Source organism: Muscardinus avellanarius, assembly GCF_963383645.1.
Source record: "Muscardinus avellanarius genome assembly, chromosome: 3".
Taxonomy (NCBI): Eukaryota; Metazoa; Chordata; class Mammalia; order Rodentia; family Gliridae; genus Muscardinus; species Muscardinus avellanarius.
Window position 1 is genome coordinate 44,789,089 of NC_137788.1, and position 17,048 is coordinate 44,806,136.

A 17,048-nucleotide genomic window follows, 5' to 3' on the forward strand; every position below is an offset into this window, starting at 1 on the left:
TACAAAGTTGTTGGAAGGACTACATGAGACATAATTGTGAAGCATTCAGCAGCAAGCACAGCATAAAATAAGTACTTGAAATATGTGATTTAGTATCATAATGTTGATGAGAGGGGGAAAAGATAAATCCATTACCAGCACCTATTTCCACAAGAAAATTCTTACTTCTGCAAATTTAATTGTGTTACTTAAAAAAAAAAAAAAACACTAGAAAGAGCAGAGCTGATATGGAAATAATAACCAAGCTACAAGGAACACAGAGGATAATGGTATTGTAAATTAACTGTACTGAGCTGAAGGGTATAAACATCAATCCCAAGTTATTTTTAAATCACCCTTTCATGAAAACAGTAGCCACTGTACCTTAACCGGAGGATTTCAAGATAATCATTAGTTAACTAATTCACGAACAAGAAAATAAACAAAAGAGGAGGTAATTTTCTCTTATTATGCAAAGATAAGATTGTTATAAAATTTTAAAGTGGCTCATCAAAAATGAGATATTTATATTTTTCTTCATTGTTTCACCTTCCCAAATGTGAATGGTAGAGATTATATATGATACATAAACCCTTAGTGATTAGAAGTCTGATTATTAAATTTTACATAGAAGATATCTAAAACTCTAGCTGGGCGTGGTGGCGCACGCTTGTAATCCCTGCGCTTGGGAGGCTGAGACAGGAGGATCGCGCAGGTTCGAAGCCAGCCGCCGGCGCTGGCTTAGGAGACCCTGTTTCCAAATAAAAATGTAAAAATAGGTCTGGGAGTGTAGCCTGGAGGTAGAAAGGCTTCCAGGAAACCCAGTACCACAAAAAAAAAAAAAAAAAAAAAAAAGAAGATATCTAAAACTCTAATTTCTCCCTTGATCAAAACTATTTCTCATTCCCTTGATCCTTGCTTTTCAAAATGGAAAATAGCAGTGTCTTTCCAAGTAGGTTGACAATAAGCAGAAGTTAGTTAAGAAGAACAAAATATTTGCAACTTTTCAGTTTCTTTATAGGACAAAGTAAGATGTTAACACCACAATCAACTTCTTAGGGCTGAGTTGGGTGTGGTGGTATAGGACTGTTAATTCTGGTACTTGGGAGGCTGAGAAAGGAAGGTCACAGGTTCACAACCAGCCTCACAACTTACAGAGACCCTGTTTAAAAATCAAAATAAAAGCCAGGTGTGGTGGTGCACGCTTGTAATCCCAGCATTTGGGAGGCTGAGACAAGAGGATCTCAGTTCGCAGACAGACTCAGCTACTTAGTAAGGCCCTTTGCAACTCAGTGAGACCCTGTTTCAAAATAAAGAATAAAAAATAGGGCTGAGGGTGTAGCTCAGAGGGAGAATGCCCCTGAGTTCCATCCCCAGTACCGAAAAAAATTTTTTTTTAAATAAATAGGACTTGGGGTGCAGCCCTGATGTAGAAAGCCCCTGGGTTCAACCCCCAATATCACCCCCCACACAAAAAAAATTCTTAGGGTCAGAAGTAAGGACCTACCAGTATCACTGGCCATCTTTACTCTAAGGTCTAACAATTTAATAACATTTAAAAAAAAATACTACTTTAGAAACACACAGTATTTTAGAACATACACTGTTCTGCTGAATTGTCTTATAACAGACTATACTGACACCACTACAGATGCCAGAAGCTTGGCCTCACCCCAATCTTGCAGCAGTTCCTGAATTTCAAACATAAATAATAATAGTTATACTAGGAAAGGACACCTATGAGGAGCCCCTCCCATTTCTTATTAATGCTACAAAGGCATGAGACAATTCTTCCCTGCCCAATCAGTCCCTTTCTTCACTGGTGTTTGGACAATCTCCTTCCCACTACTGGGGCCTGGTTTATAATGAAGGAAAGCTTAAGCACCCACTCTCATGGCCGAGACTGCACTGGGGGAAGGTCTGCTCCTGGCATCTCAAGGTGGAACTCAGAAAGCTTTCAATTTATAAAGTAGTGGTTAGGTTCTACAGTACTATTAGTACTATATTTCAGCTACATTATGAGTTAAAAAAAAATTACAGAGAGGCAGTGAGATACAATGGAAAGAGAATGAACTCTGGAGTCAGACAGACCTGGGTATGAATCCCGGCTCCAACACTTACTAGCTGTGTGAACTTGGGCAAGTCAGTTTATCTTTCAAAGCCTCAGTTTCCTCATCTGTAAAATGGGGGAAATAATACCTACCTCGAAGGTGGGTGTAAGATTGAAATGAGATAATGTATGTATAAGTGTATACTGGGGACTCAATAAATGTTAGTTCCCATCCCCACCCAAAATAAGTTTCTAAACTTTAATTTATAATATTGCTTTTATTGTAAAATTTAAGTACCCCAAAATTATATTTAGCTTTTAGAACACAATCATTTATAAGTTAGAGGACTACCTGTATTTTCTATCTCTAGTGATATAAAGACATCACTTAATGGAAGAGATATGGAGAGACAGAACAGAGTAAGCAAGATCAACATTCACTATTAAACCAAAACATCAGTTTCTCATTGGTAAAATAATGAAAAAAAATCCAACTTTATAATACATTAGCTTTTCCTCCAAACACATTACAAAGCATTTTATAACTCCAACTGACCTGGATTCTGTAATATAAAATGACTGAAACTGTATGCTTATTTATTTTAAGAATTGGATATCTTCTAAATTGATGCTAATGCTTTTTTACATTTCAAATGCTACAACTGCTAATATACTGATATTGATATAAATAATGACATTTTTATCAATATTATATGTAAAAATAAAATAAGATTCAATATTAGAAGAAAACAGATTTCCACAGGCATTTCCAAACACTAATTCTTACCTCTGCATTTTCATGGCCTTCCAGGGTCATACAAATATCCAGATCACTATCACGAAATCCAAATCCATTCTTAGAAGAGCCAAATAAACACAATCTTGCCTTTTCTAAGAGAAGAAAACAAAAATCTAAAATCTTAACTGGCAAGAAAGAGGAGTCTTCTAACATCTACTAATGGCCAAACACAAAGTGATATTGTCCACTTCTATGGTTTATATTACCTACCAATGGAAGATATACTGAGAAATTTCAAAACATCTATCTCAAGTCCAGATCTTCTGCTCAAGTTCCCAAATCCATGTATCCAACTGTACTTTCCTAGACAGCATAAATCCAACAATTCTAAAATAAAATACCAACTTTGCCACAAACCTGATATTATTCCTAAACTCCTTATTCTCAGCAAATAGCATTATCATCTATCCAGTTCCTCAAACCAAAAATATATAAAAGGTCCAGCCAGGCACAGTGGCACACACCTATAATCCCAGTACCTGGGAGGCTGAGACAGAAAGATGGCAGGTTTGGGGTCAGCCTCAGTAATGTAGTAAGGCTCTCAGCATCCTAGCAAGACCATTTCTTTCTTTCTTCTTTTTTTTGGTGGTACCGGGGTTCCTGGAAGCCCTTCTACCTCCGGGCTACACTCCCAGACCTATTTTTATTTTCGGAAACAGGGTCTCTTAAGCCAGCGCGGCTGGCTTCGAACCTGTGCGATCCTCCTGTCTCTGCCTCCCAAGCGCAGGGATTACAAGCTTGCACCACCATGCCCAGCTAGCAAGACCATTTCAACACACAAAAAATATTAAAAATACAAATAAAATGTTTGTATTGTATTTGTACAAATACAATACAAATAAAATATTAAAATCAAAAATATTAAAAATTATTAAAAATATTAAAAACAGCTAGGGATATAGTTAGGAGGTAGAATGCCCCTGGGTCCCATCTCCAGTAACACACACACACACACATACACACACACACACACACACACACACACACACACACACACACACACACGTAATATAGCAGGCCGTGTTGGCACACACTTGTAATCCCAGCATTTGGGAGGCTGAGACAGAAAGATTGCGGATTGATGACAGCCTCAGCTACTACTTAGTGAGGCCCTTTGCAACTCAGTAAAACCCTGTTTCAAAAATAAAGAATAAAAAATAGGGCTGAGGGTGATGCTCAGAGGTAGAATGCCCTTGGGTTCCATCCCAGTACTGCAGGGGAAAAAAAAAGTAAAATGCTTAACACAGTTCTCTCAATCTCCACATCACTTAAAAATCTAACTATAAATCCATCTACCTACTTTTATTTATTCACTGTCAATGTCACTATCAATAACTAGGATTAAGCCAGGTGTGGAGGCACACACTTGTGATCCCAATATTTGGGAGAATGAAACAGGAGGATTGTGCAGATTTGAAGCCAGCCTCAGCTACTGAGTGAGACCTTGTTTCCAAATAAAATATAGAGAGCCGGCCATGGTGGCACACGCTTGAGGCTGAAACTGGAGGATCATGGTTCGTGGACAGCCTCAGCTACTTAGTGAGGTCCTCTGCAATTTAGTGAGATCTTGTTTCAAAATAAATAAAAAACAAGGCAGGGGGTGTAGCTCAGAGGTCGAATGCCCCTGGGTTCCATCCCAGGCCCTCAAAAACAAAAACAAACAACAAAAAAAATATAAAACATATAATAGGTCTGGGAGTATAGCCTGGAGGTAGAAAGCCCCTAAGTTCCACTCCCAGAAACACACACACACACACACACACACACACACACACACACACACACACCCAAAGATCAATATCTGAGAATTTACATCTTGAAAACAAACTAGCTCTTTCAGGGCACAACTGACCTAAATAAACAGGTTTAACTAATTTATCCTCAAAAAAATGAGAAACTAATGTATGAGATATAAATTATGACAGAGTTATTCCTTCACATTTAAAGTTCTTCTATAATGACTGCTACTTTAAATGAACTGTAGCTTAATAGGGTTAGGATCGGTTTCTGCTTAATTATTAAGCAGACTATATATGTAGGTAGTGAATCCTACATCAAAATGTAATTCTTGGACTTCCGGGAAGATGGCGACCGAGAAAAGCGGGGCTTAAGAGCCCCGCTAACAACAAATCTCCATTACCACAAAATCAGCGCCTTTCAAAGCCAGAAAACAACATCACCAAAGAAACAAAAAAAATCACCAGGCTCCAGAGAGAAAGCAGACTAAGAACAGAGCCACAGAGGAGATCCTCACGCCCGAAGATGCGGCTTCACGCCCGAGGACGCGGCAGCAGCGCCATACTGCTGGCGGCACCGGCGAATTCACGGGATGGCCATAGCAAGCCGAGGGGAGCCGCTGCGGAACAGCCAGGCGGGATTTCTCGGCGCAGAGGGCATCTAAAGCTCCCAGTGGCTGAGCTCAGCACACGCTGCAGGGATTCAGAGTGGAAATCAAAACCAAGAAAAATAAACGCCAGCCCCATAGCCGAGGGCGTAGCAGCGGCGCCATATTGCCACCGGCGGCAACAGCAGCGAATTCACCGAATTCAGTACAGCTACATCTGCGTACTCAAGAACAGTGAGTCAAATTGTGGGCCACAGCGGAGAAATCCCAGTACTGTACTCACTGGGACTTGACCCAGTGGGAGAGGGGCGGTGGCAGTGATATCACACCATAGGAGAACGTGCAACCTGGCACCCCCCACAGTCTAAAGCAGCCTCTATCGACTCTCTGGGTCGGAGACTCTGTGATACAACCCAGTAAAGGAGTAGTGGGGTCTGAGATACTACTGACTCGAGATCCAGAACACCTTAAGGGAAGTCATAGTGACCCAAGGGAAGAACCCAGAGAAGGCACAAACTTCCGAAATCATGGGAAAGAGGAATAATACTGGAGCAATGAATGCTCACAACCCCACAACATCAGAACCCGATAAAACAGAAATTCAGAGATTTCTAGAAGATCAAATCAGGAAAATAACTGTAGAAATAATAGAGGTGCTTCGAAAAGAACTCAGAGAGAGCCAAAAAGAGATAAAGGATGCAATTAATGAAGTAAAGGCCTCAATTCAAAGCACAAACAACCGATTAGACCACATGGAGAACAGAATCTCGCTCTTAGAAGATGATCATTCCAAAAATGAACGCATAGTTTCTAATCTAGGAAAAAATATCCGACAGCAGGAATCTGATATTGAAGAAATATGGGTCCATTTTAAGAGAGCTAACCTAAGAATAATTGGAATAGAGGAGGGAAAAGAAAGTGAAACCAAAGGGATCAACAGTCTCTTCAAGGAAGTAATAGCAGAAAATTTTCCAGACATAGAGCAAGAGGTCGATACGCAGGTCCAGGAAACTTATAGAACTCCCTTTAGACAGGATCGGAGAAGAGGATCCCCACGCCACATAATTGTCAAAATGACCAATGTGGAAGCCAAGCAGAGAATCTTAAAGGCAACAAAAGCAAAGGGCCAAGTGACATTCAGAGGCAAACCAATTAGAATCACTCCAGACTTCCCAAACCAAGTCATGAGAGCCAGAAGGGCTTGGAGTAACATATTCCCAATTTTGAAAGGAAACAACTTCCAGCCAAAAATTTTCTACCCAGCAAAAATTTCTATCAAATTAGATGGAGAAATAAGAAGCTTCCATGACAAACAGAAACTGAAGGAATTTATGTCTTCAAAACCAGCACTAGAGAAAATACTCAAAGAGATTAACTATAAAGAAGAAATAGGTAACACACATCAGAACTAGAGAAACAAGATTTTCCATCCAACAGACAACTAAGATTGGTTATCTGTGGAGATTCATTACTTATGTTAGTCTTTTACCTATCTGTAAAGGGTATTGTTTGCCTTTATTGTTGTTAATTTCTAGGACTTCTAGTTGGAATATTAATATACCTTCAGATATAGCATTTGGAAATATTTTATCCCATTCTATTAGTAACTGTTAACTCTGTTTACATTGTCTTTGGATATACAATATGTTTTTTATTTTTTAGGGAGTTTGTATACTCTTCTGTTGCCTGTGCCATTGAAATCATAACCAAGAAATCACTGCCAATTTCAATGTTGTGAGGTTTTATGACCCAGATTTTCTCCTAAAAGTTTATAGTCTTAAGATTTATATTTAGGTCTTTTATCTATTTTGAATTAATATTTGTATATGGGATTAGGTAAGGGTCCAATTTTATTCTTTTCCATGTAATTATTATTTTTCAACAATATTTAGTTAAAAGATTATTATTCCCACCACCAAATGTTCGTGGAAACCTTGTCAAAAATAACTTGACAATATAGGGAAGAATTTAGCTCTAGGCTTTTATTTAACTCCAATGGTTTATATATCTGCCTTTAGAATAGTACTACACTGTTTCAATTATTGTAGCTTTATATGGTTTGAAATCAGAAAATATACATCTTCTAGCTTTGTTCTTTTTCAAGATCGTTGTGGGTACCTAGAGTCCATATTCCATATTAGGATAGATTTTTTTTTCTGAAAAATATATAAATATATGATAGTTTCACCTAAAAAATAGAAAAAATAGATTCTCTGGTAAGAAAGAAAGCAAAAAGAAATATTGAAATGTTATCTTTAAGTCATCAAAAGCTTGGTATCAGACAAATGAAACTGTTATGTGAGATTATCATTTTTAATTTTTGATAAATTGCTATAATACTAGATGTCAACTACTAAGCCAAGCATGGGAGGGAGGGATAGGGAGAGAATGGGGTGGGGATTGGGTGGGGGCTGACTGGGCAATGTGTGCATGTATGTCTACAAAAGTATGTATCCCACTATGATGTATGAATACAGTGCACCAATTAAAAATTAAAAAAAAAAAATGTAATTCTTCCGCCAGGTGTGGTGGCGCACGCTTGTAATCCCCGCGCTTGGGAGACGGAGACAGGAGGATCATGCAGGTGCAAAGCCAGCTGTGCTGGCCTAAGAGACCCTGTTTCCAAATTTAAAAAGTATAAAAATAGGTCTGGGACTGGAGCCCGGAGGTAGGAGGGTTTCCAGGAACCCCAGTACCACACACACACAAAAAGTAATTCTTCCATCTAGTTCTGGTTCTGATGCTTCACTTGAAATTTCAATGACAACTGTGAGACATAAAAGAAACTATGATCATTAGCAAATAAAAATGAATGCGAATTTAATAAGAACTTGGATTTGATCAATTCTTTATATTAAATATATAATTTAAAAATAGAATTTTATAGTATACACATCATACTTAGTGAGACCCTGTTTCAAAATAGAAAATAAGGCAGGGGCTGTTGCTCAGAGGTAGAATGCCCCTGGGTTCCATCCTCAGTACTGGAAAGAAAAAAAAAAAAACCCACATACAATCTACTTTTGGTGTTTGTACTTGCCTCTCTCTCTGCTGCAAAGTTCTATCCTGTCACAGAACTTGCTCCTTCATATTATTCAGGATTCTACTCAAATGACACCTTATCAGGTAGATGTAACATAAAGAAGTGTAACCCATCACTTTTATCTCCCGTACATACAGCATTATTTGCTGATAAAATATTATTTCTTAGTTGACTTTCTCCCTATGAAATATAAACTTCATAGAAACCAGCAATGTATCCCGAGAAAGAGAAAAATGTAACATTCAATAAACATTTTTAGAATAAATACATGAAATTCAAAACCATATGACCCCAGTAACAAAAGCAATCTATTTTTAACTTAGGACATACCATCATACTCTTTTTGGATAAATTTTTCCAAGCCAATCAAAATTTGCTCTCTGTTGTGTTGTTCAGAGAAAGGTGGTGATAATTCATCTAGATTAAAAAAAAAAAAGAAAAATCAGAAAAAAGAAAAGGATAACAGAACCTGGAAATACTCATTTTTTACTCTAAAACTTTTTTACTTAAAATTTCATTATTTATTGACTTTTCTAACTTTAAAACTATAAATGCCATTGAAGAAGGGGAAGGAGAATGGTAAAAAAATTTTGTTTACAATATCTATGTACATTTCATGTCATTTTCTATACATCTATATTTACTTTTCAAACTATTTAATACTGCTTTCTTCAGAAAATCCCTTCTCTCCCACACCCATGCTTGATTTTCCCTCCTGCTAAGACTGCTAAGATTGTTACCATAAGCACCTGGCCATTCAAATCTAAGTTTTCTTAAATGCCTGTTAAGATTTATATCTTCCCTATAAAATGCTCTGCTAACTGTAGTCTTAATGGCCTCTTCTTGGTTCAATTTCTTTAGATCTCCAAACTGTTTACCAGTTGAACACATTTTACAATGTCTTCAGTTTTCTAGTTATTTCATTTATATCCATCCTATTTTTCCAATAGAACTATACATTCCTTAAGAACATTTTTTTCCCCAGAACTGGGGATTGAACCCAGAGATTCTACCTCCTAGCTACACCCCAGCCCTATTATTTTTATTCTTTATCTTTAAACATTGTTGCAGAGGGCCTCAATAAGTAGCTGAGGCTGGCCCCAAACTGTGATCCTCAGGTCTCAGCCTCCCAAATGCTGGGATTACAAGCATGTGCCACCACGCCCAGCCAAAATATTTTTTTTAAAGCTCTACCTCCAGACTCATATCCAAAAGTTAATAATAAGAAGATCACAGGTTTGCAACCAGCGTCAGCAACTTGTAAGGCCCTCCACAACTTAATGAGATGCTGTTTCAAAATAAAGAATAAGAAATAGGACTTGGGGTGTAGCTCAGAGGCAGAATGTCTCTGGGTCCAATCTTCAGTTACACACACACACACACACACACACACACACACACACACACACAAATATAACTGAAAGAGCGTAATAATTTATCAACATTTGCTGTGGCTAATTAAATCATATTCAACTTTTTGTTTTCTTTGTTGGAACTGGGGATTGAATCCAGGAGTCTTCTCTTAGCTATACCACAGCCCTATATTATTTTTTGTTTTGAAACAGGATTGTCACTAGGTTGCCAAGATCTTATTAGATTGCTGAGACTTGTCTTGAATCTATAATTCTCCTTCTCAGCCTCCCAAGTACTGGAATTAAAGGTATGTGTCACCACAGTTGGCTTTAATATTCAGCTTAAAAAAAAAAATGTAGCCAGGCATGGTGGCACACACTTGTAATCCCAGTACTTGGGAGGCTGAGACAGGAGGTTTGCAATTTCACAGCCAGCCTCAGCAATTTAGCCTCTGTGACTTAGTAAGACCCTGTTCCAAATTAAAAGAATAAAATAGGGCTGGATGTGTAGCTCAGGAGGTGGAATACCCCCCAAGTTCCATCCCCAGTACCACAAGTAGTAGTAAAAATAATAATAGTAGCCGGCATGGTGGCGCATGCTTGTAATCCCCGCGCTTGGGAGGCGGAGACAGGAGGATCGCGCTGGTTCGAAGCCAGCCGCGCTGGTGTAAGAGACCCTGTTTCAAAAATATAAAATAGGTCTGGGAGCGTAACCCGGAGGTAGAAGGGCTTCCAGGAACCCCAGTACCACCAAAAAAAAAAAAAAAAAAAAAAAAGACCTTGTTTCCAAATAAAAATATAAAAATAGGTCTGGGAGTGTAGGCCGGAGGTAGAAGGGCTTCCAGGAACCCCAGTACCACCAAAAAAGAGGAGGAGGAGGAGGAGGAGGAGGAGGAGGAGGAATAAAAACAATTAAAAAAAAAACATAGGTGGGCGTGATGGCGCACTCTTGTAATACCGGTACTTGGAAGCCTGAGACAGGAGGATCACAGGTTCAAAGTCAGCCGTGGCAATTTAGCAAGGCTCTCAGCAACAAACAACAACAAATGTAGCATCAGTGGTTATAGAGAAGGTGGAGAATTGACTGGATGAAATATAATCTATCTGTAATTTTTAAACAGATTTTAACTGTAAAATCTAAGTTAATTTTTTTAGGGCAGTAAAACTACTCTAGTCAGGCTTGATGGTACACGCTTGTAATCCTAGCATTCAGGAGGCTGAGACCAGAGGATCACGGCTGCTGACAGCCTCAGCTACTTACTTAGTGAGGCCCTTTGCAACTCAGTGAGACCCTGTTTCAAAATCAAAAAATAAAAAGACTAAAAAATAGGGCTGGGTGTAGCTTGGAGGTACGATGCCACTGGATTTCATCCCCAGTACCGCTAAATTAATTAATTAATTAATCTACTCTATATGGTACTAATTTAGCTGTGGATATACAATATAATGAATACTATGGTTCAGATAAGTGTCCCCCAAAGCTCCATGGGTTAAATTTGTCTCCCAACTCCTGGTGCTACTGGGAAGTGATGGAATCTTGAGGTGGGACCTAAAGGGGTCTTCTAGACACTGAGAACATGTGCCTTGAAGGAGATATTGTGACCCCACTCCTTCCCCATCTTTTCTTTTGCACAGCAGCTTTGATTGGACAGTTTTGTTATGCCACACCATGCCCACCATGGTGTGCTGCTTGCCAAATGCCCAAAGTGACGAGGCTAATGGTCCTGGACTGAAACCTCTAAAATTGTGAACAAAAATAAGCCATCCCCAGACCTGGAAAAAAAAAAAGCCTTTTCAGCAGGGCATGGTGGTACATACTTATAATCCCCACAGTTGGGAGGCTGAGACAGGAGGATCGCATAGGTTCGAAGCCAGCCTTAGCCACTCAGTGAGGCTCTCAGCAATTTAGTGAGACCCTGTTTCCAAAAAAAGTATAAAATATGTCTGAAAGTATAGCCTGGAGGTTGAAAAGCCCCTAGGTTCCGCGTGCGCGTGCGCACACACACACACACACACACACACACACACACACACAAGCCTGTTCTCTTTATAAGTTTACTTCTATTACTTTTATTGGAGGGTGGGGTTGGGGATGAAACCCAGGGGCATTTGACCTCCGAGCTACACCCCCTACCCGATTTTTTTTATTCTTTATTTTGAAACAGGGTCTCACTAAGTTGCGGAGGGCCTCACTAAGTAGCTGAAGCTGTCTGCGAACTGGGATCCTCCAGTTTCAGCCTCCCAAAGGCTGGGATTACAAGCGTGCGCCACCATGCCCGGCTATTACTTATTATTATTACTTACTTATTATAGTAACAGAAAGCTAACACTAGGCAAAACCCACAGAAATTTACAGCACAATGAGTGAGACTTAATGTATACAAATTTTAAAATAAAATAGGAGTCAGTGTATATTAGAAGAGAATACAGACTGTGATGAAACAATCTAACTGCATTGTAAGCATATCAAACAACTTCATTCAAGGGTAAAAAGCTAACCTAAGAAACTTTGAAAATGAGTGGAGTCTGTAAGACTAAGAACAAAAAGAACTACACATAAGCACTGTATTCTAACTGATGAAGCTGTTTCCCATAGGAGTACAGTTTAGCAGTTCCAATGCTGCTATAAAAATTTACTGAAATATAACAATTAAATGGGCAGTAGATGATGGAAACCAGCTTTCTCACTATTGGAGTGGGAGTTTACAGATAAGCAAAGAGAAGAGGCTAACTAGAATGAGACATGTAGGAATAAATCAGAGTTACAAACATTAACTTTGGCATTTACTACCATACCATGAGTAAAGCAGGCATTTAATAAATATCTTTGTTTGGTGTCTATTCAAACACCCCTACTAGCTGGACGTGGTGGCGCACACTTGTAATCCCCACGCTTGGGAGGCTGAGACAGGAGGATCGCGTAGGTTCGAAGCCAGCCTCAGCTACTTAGTGAGGCTCTCAGCAACTTAGTGAGACCCTGTTTCCAAATAAAATATAAAATAAAGTATAAAATAGGCCTTGGAGTATAGCCCAGAGGTAGAAAGCCTCTGGGTTCCACCCTCAGTACCACCAAAAAAATCCCAAAACACCCCTACTAAAGTAAGCAAATTGGAAGCTGGGCGTGGTGACGCATGCTTGTAATCCCAGCATTTGGGAGGCTGAGACCGGAGGATCGCGGTTCACGGACCGCCTCAGCTACTTAGTGAGGCCTCTGCAACTCAGTGAGACCTGGTTTCAAAGTAAAGAATAAAAAATAGGGCAGGGGCTGTAGCTCAGAGGTCAAATGCCCCTAGGTTCCATCCCCAGTCCCGCAGGAAAAAAAAAAAAGCAAATTGGTCTTTTATTTTTTCATGTCTGAGGATAGAACTCAAGGGCATTCAACCTCTGAGATGTACCCCCTGCTTTATTGTTTTTATTCTTTATTTTGAAACAGAGTCTCACTAAGTTGTGGAGGGCCTCACTAAGTAGCTGAGGCTGTCAGCGAACCACGATCCTCCAGTCTCAGTCTCCCAAATCCTGGGATTACAAGTGTGCACCACCATGCCCGGCTAGCAAATTGGTCTTAAGTTAGAAAAATAAATATTTAACATCCAAGAAAGAATCTAGTCCAAATAGTTACAATAATAAAGCGCTTACCAAAACACCTTTTACATACTAAATCAAGTATTTCTCGAAATCTATTTGTCATTGGTGGTAGAGGTTTTAGATCAATTTTCCTGAAATCCTCTGGGCAATCATTTTTTGAATGACCATCCTTTTTGCAGATGCTGCATACTATTGTTGGTGGCTAGAAAAGATAAAAAATATGTATATCATAATCTAAGAAACTTTTGAGGCACTTCATCACTTAGAAATCAGATCCATAAACAATCTATGTAACTGTTCTTACAAACTGTGCTTTTAGGTGATTTAAAAAAAAATGTAATCAATGTAAAAACTTTTTTTGAAAAAAATAGTAATGTTAACTTGAACAATTAAATTTAACTAAAGATATAAGATACAGATAACAATAGGAAATACAAAAGACATGGGGTTAATTTAAACAGCTCCCTAAGGGAAATATATGCATGTGTCCCCCCCCCACCCCCCAGGTCTGGGAATAGAGCCCAGGGCCTCCAAGTTTTCTTTATTTTTTATTTTTATTTTTTATTCTTTATTTTGAAACAAGGTCTCACTAAGTTGTGGAGGGCCTCCCTACTAGCTAAGGCTGTCCATGCACTGCGATCCTCCAGTCTCGGCCTTCTGAAAGCTGGGATTACAAGCATGTACCAAGCATGTACCACCACGCCCGGCTCTGCACTATACCTTTAATTTACAATGTAATTTATAAAGACATTTCAAACTACATCTTTCAATTCACTCCAAACATTTTCTATATTCAAATCAATCAATCATAGAACCTTTACTCAGTTACCTGGTTCAATTTCATTAGTCTCAAGAGATTCAAATGCAAGACTGGACTCTTAAAAATAAATTAACTCTATAAAAAGAAGTATTTAGTAACCACAAACAGAACTTCAAACCCTATTGCCTCCGTGTTAAATGTATTCCAATGGACCACCACACATGTGGTAAAACAGCAAAGCTTATGCCAACTAGAACAGAAAAGAAAACAACCTATGGTTAAGGGTGAGACCACTACTCTTTTATTGTAACGCCTAGACCCTAGGGTTGTCTCCCTCCAATGTTAGCCTCGACATTAACATAGCCATAAACGCATGCAATTATATATGAAAACTTCTATGAGAATGATGCACTATGAGCTAATTTAAAATACTACAGAGACCTGGGCGTGATGGCACACGCTTGTAATCCCAGCATTCGGGAGGCAGACTGGGATTGGCGGTTTGTGAGCAGCCTCAGCTATTTAGGGAGGCACTTCGCAACTCAGTGAGACCCTGTATCAAAAATAAAGGAGAGTGGGTGGTGACGCACACTTGTAATCCCGGCACCTGGGAGGACAAGACAGGAGGATCACACAGGTTCGAAGCCAGCCTCAGCTACTTAGTAAGGCTCTCAGAAACTTAATGCGACTCTGTTTCCAAGTAAAGTATGAAATATGTCTGGGAGTATAGCCCGGAGGTAGAAAAGCTCCTGGGTTCCACCCCCAGTACCACAAAATAAATAAATTAATTAACTAATTTAAAAGGATTAAAACATAGGACTTGGAGTGCAGCTCTGAGGTACAATACCCCTGGCTTCCATCCCCAGTACTGAGAGGGAAAAAAAAATTACTACAGAGCTGGGTGTAGTGGCGCACACTTATGTAATCCCAATACTTGGGAGGCTGAGACAGCAGGATTGCAGGTTTGAGGCCAGCCTCAGCTACTTAGGTGAAACCCTCCGCAGCTTAGTGAGACTCTGCTTCAAAATAAAAAATAAAGCCAGGCGTGGTGGCACACGCTTGTAATCCCCGTGCTTGGGAGGCTGAAACAGGAGGATCACGCAGGTTCGAAGCCAGCCTCAGCTACTTAGTGAGGCTCTCAGAAACTTAGTGAGACCCTGCTTCAAAATAAAATATAAAAAATGGGTCTGGGAGTATAGCCCGGAGTTAGAAAGCCTCTGGGTTCTACCCCCAGTACCACCAAAAAAAATTAAAAAAATAAAATAAAATAAAACAAGGCTGGGGATGTAGCTCAGAGGTAGAATGCCCTGGAGTTCAATCCCTAGTACCGAAGGGAGGAAACAAAAAAACTACAGTAATTGCTGTCAGCCTTTCAAAGCATACCTTGTTTTTTATTTTTTATTTTTGCGGGTCTTGGGATGGAACCCAGGGGCATTCGACCTCCGAGCTACACCCTCTGCCCTATTTTTATTCTTTATTTTGAGATAGGGTCTCACTGAGTTGTGAAGGGCCTAAGTAGCTGAGGCTGTCCAGGAACTGCGATCCTCCTGTCCCTGCCTCCCTAATGCTGGGATTACAAGCATGAGCTTGTAATCATTTTTTGTTTTTAATGACATATACAGAAAGGAGATTCTTTATAAAAATAATAAATAACTGGTAAAAATAAAAACTGGAGAAACAGTACTTACCTTAAGGTAAGTTTCCAGGAAAAAAGTACAAATATAAGAAATGTAAATTGTAGTATAAAACTAAGAGGTTTTCCTAAAAATCTGCCATTTATTTCATCCTTTCAATATGCCATATATCTAAATACTGAAACTTCAATAAAAATGCAACAAATAAATATCCTTATATAGAATGAAGAAATACTGTTTAGTGAGAGGAGAAAATAGAGAGGTATCAGACAAAGGGGAGAAAATTTCACTTATGCAAAATAAGTTCTGCAGATCTAGTGCATAACATTAGGCCTATGATTAATAATACTGTATTATATTCTTAAATTTCTGTTAAGAGAACAAACCTTTTATTAAGTATTCTTTCTACAAAAGGAAAAAAGCAGGAAGGGACTCTTGAAAATGATGTGGCTGTGATAATAATGTGATTTCATGATATTTACTTATCTGCAAACTTATCTCCAAGTTTTATACATTAAATAACTACAGCTTTTTTACAGCTGGGCGTGGTGGTGCACACTTGTAATCCCAGCATTCAGGAGGCTGAGACTGGAGGATCGCAGTTTGCAGACAGCCTCAGCTACTTAGTGAGGGCTTCTGCAACTCAGAGACCCTTTCAAAATAATGAATAAAAATTAGGGCAGGGGGTGTGGCTTGGAGGTTGAATGCCCCAGAGTTCGAAACCCAGACCCACAAAAACAAAAAACAAAAAAAACCACTACAGCTTTTTAAATACTAAAATCATACCTCAATAAAGCAATTTTTAAAAAAAATACTGCTTAGAAATTTGTTTAAAATCTTAAAGCTTGTCAATAAGTAATTATTGACAGAACAATAAACCTAAACTTTCCAGTTTTCTTGGTGGGGGGGACTGGGGATCAAAGCTAGGGGCATTTTACCTCCAAGTTACACCCCAGTCCTATCTTTTATTCTTTATTTGGAAACAGGGTCTCACTAAGTTGCGGAGGGCCTTGCAAGTTGCTAAGGCTGGCCGCAAACCTGCGATCCTCCTGTGTCAGCCTCCCAAGTACTGGGATTACAAGTGTGCACCACCACACTTGGGTCTCCAGTCCATTTGTTTTGTCTGTGGTACTGAAGATGGAACCCAGCAGCATCCTCCTTCTGACCTACACCCACAAGCCCTTTTTTGGTGTTTTGAAGCAGCAGCTCACTAGGTTGCTGAGAGTCTTACCAAGTTGCTGAAGCTGGACTTGAACCTTCAATCCTCCTGCCTCAGCCTCCCAAATACTGGAATTATAGGCATGCACCACCATAGCAGGCCAGTTTTTGTTGTTTCTGTTTTTAATATTCTATTTGAATTACACATGATCTAAATAATCATTTTTTCATTGGGGATACAGGTAAGGGTATTTTAGTTATGTGTACTGTGCATAAAGCAATGTGACTTAGTTAAAACTTTATTTAAAAAGCAGTTATTGCTTATCTTCTTTCTTTTTCCCTTT

At 39.1% G+C, this 17,048-nt stretch overlaps 1 protein-coding gene across 3 annotated transcripts in view; it reads right to left on the bottom strand.

Annotated features, from left to right (window-relative positions):
* TUT4 (terminal uridylyl transferase 4) overlaps nt 1–17,048 on the bottom strand; it is a gene marked incomplete at both ends in the record, with an annotated part of 99,374 nt that overhangs the window by 34,901 nt on the left and 47,425 nt on the right. For all 3 annotated transcript variants that reach the window (XM_080693013.1, XM_080693012.1, XM_080693011.1), the window contains 3 exons: nt 2,817–2,920; nt 8,546–8,632; nt 13,204–13,354. In XM_080693013.1, the coding sequence (XP_080549139.1) occupies nt 2,817–2,920; nt 8,546–8,632; nt 13,204–13,354 (342 nt within the window). The remainder of the gene's footprint in view (nt 1–2,816; nt 2,921–8,545; nt 8,633–13,203; nt 13,355–17,048) is intronic.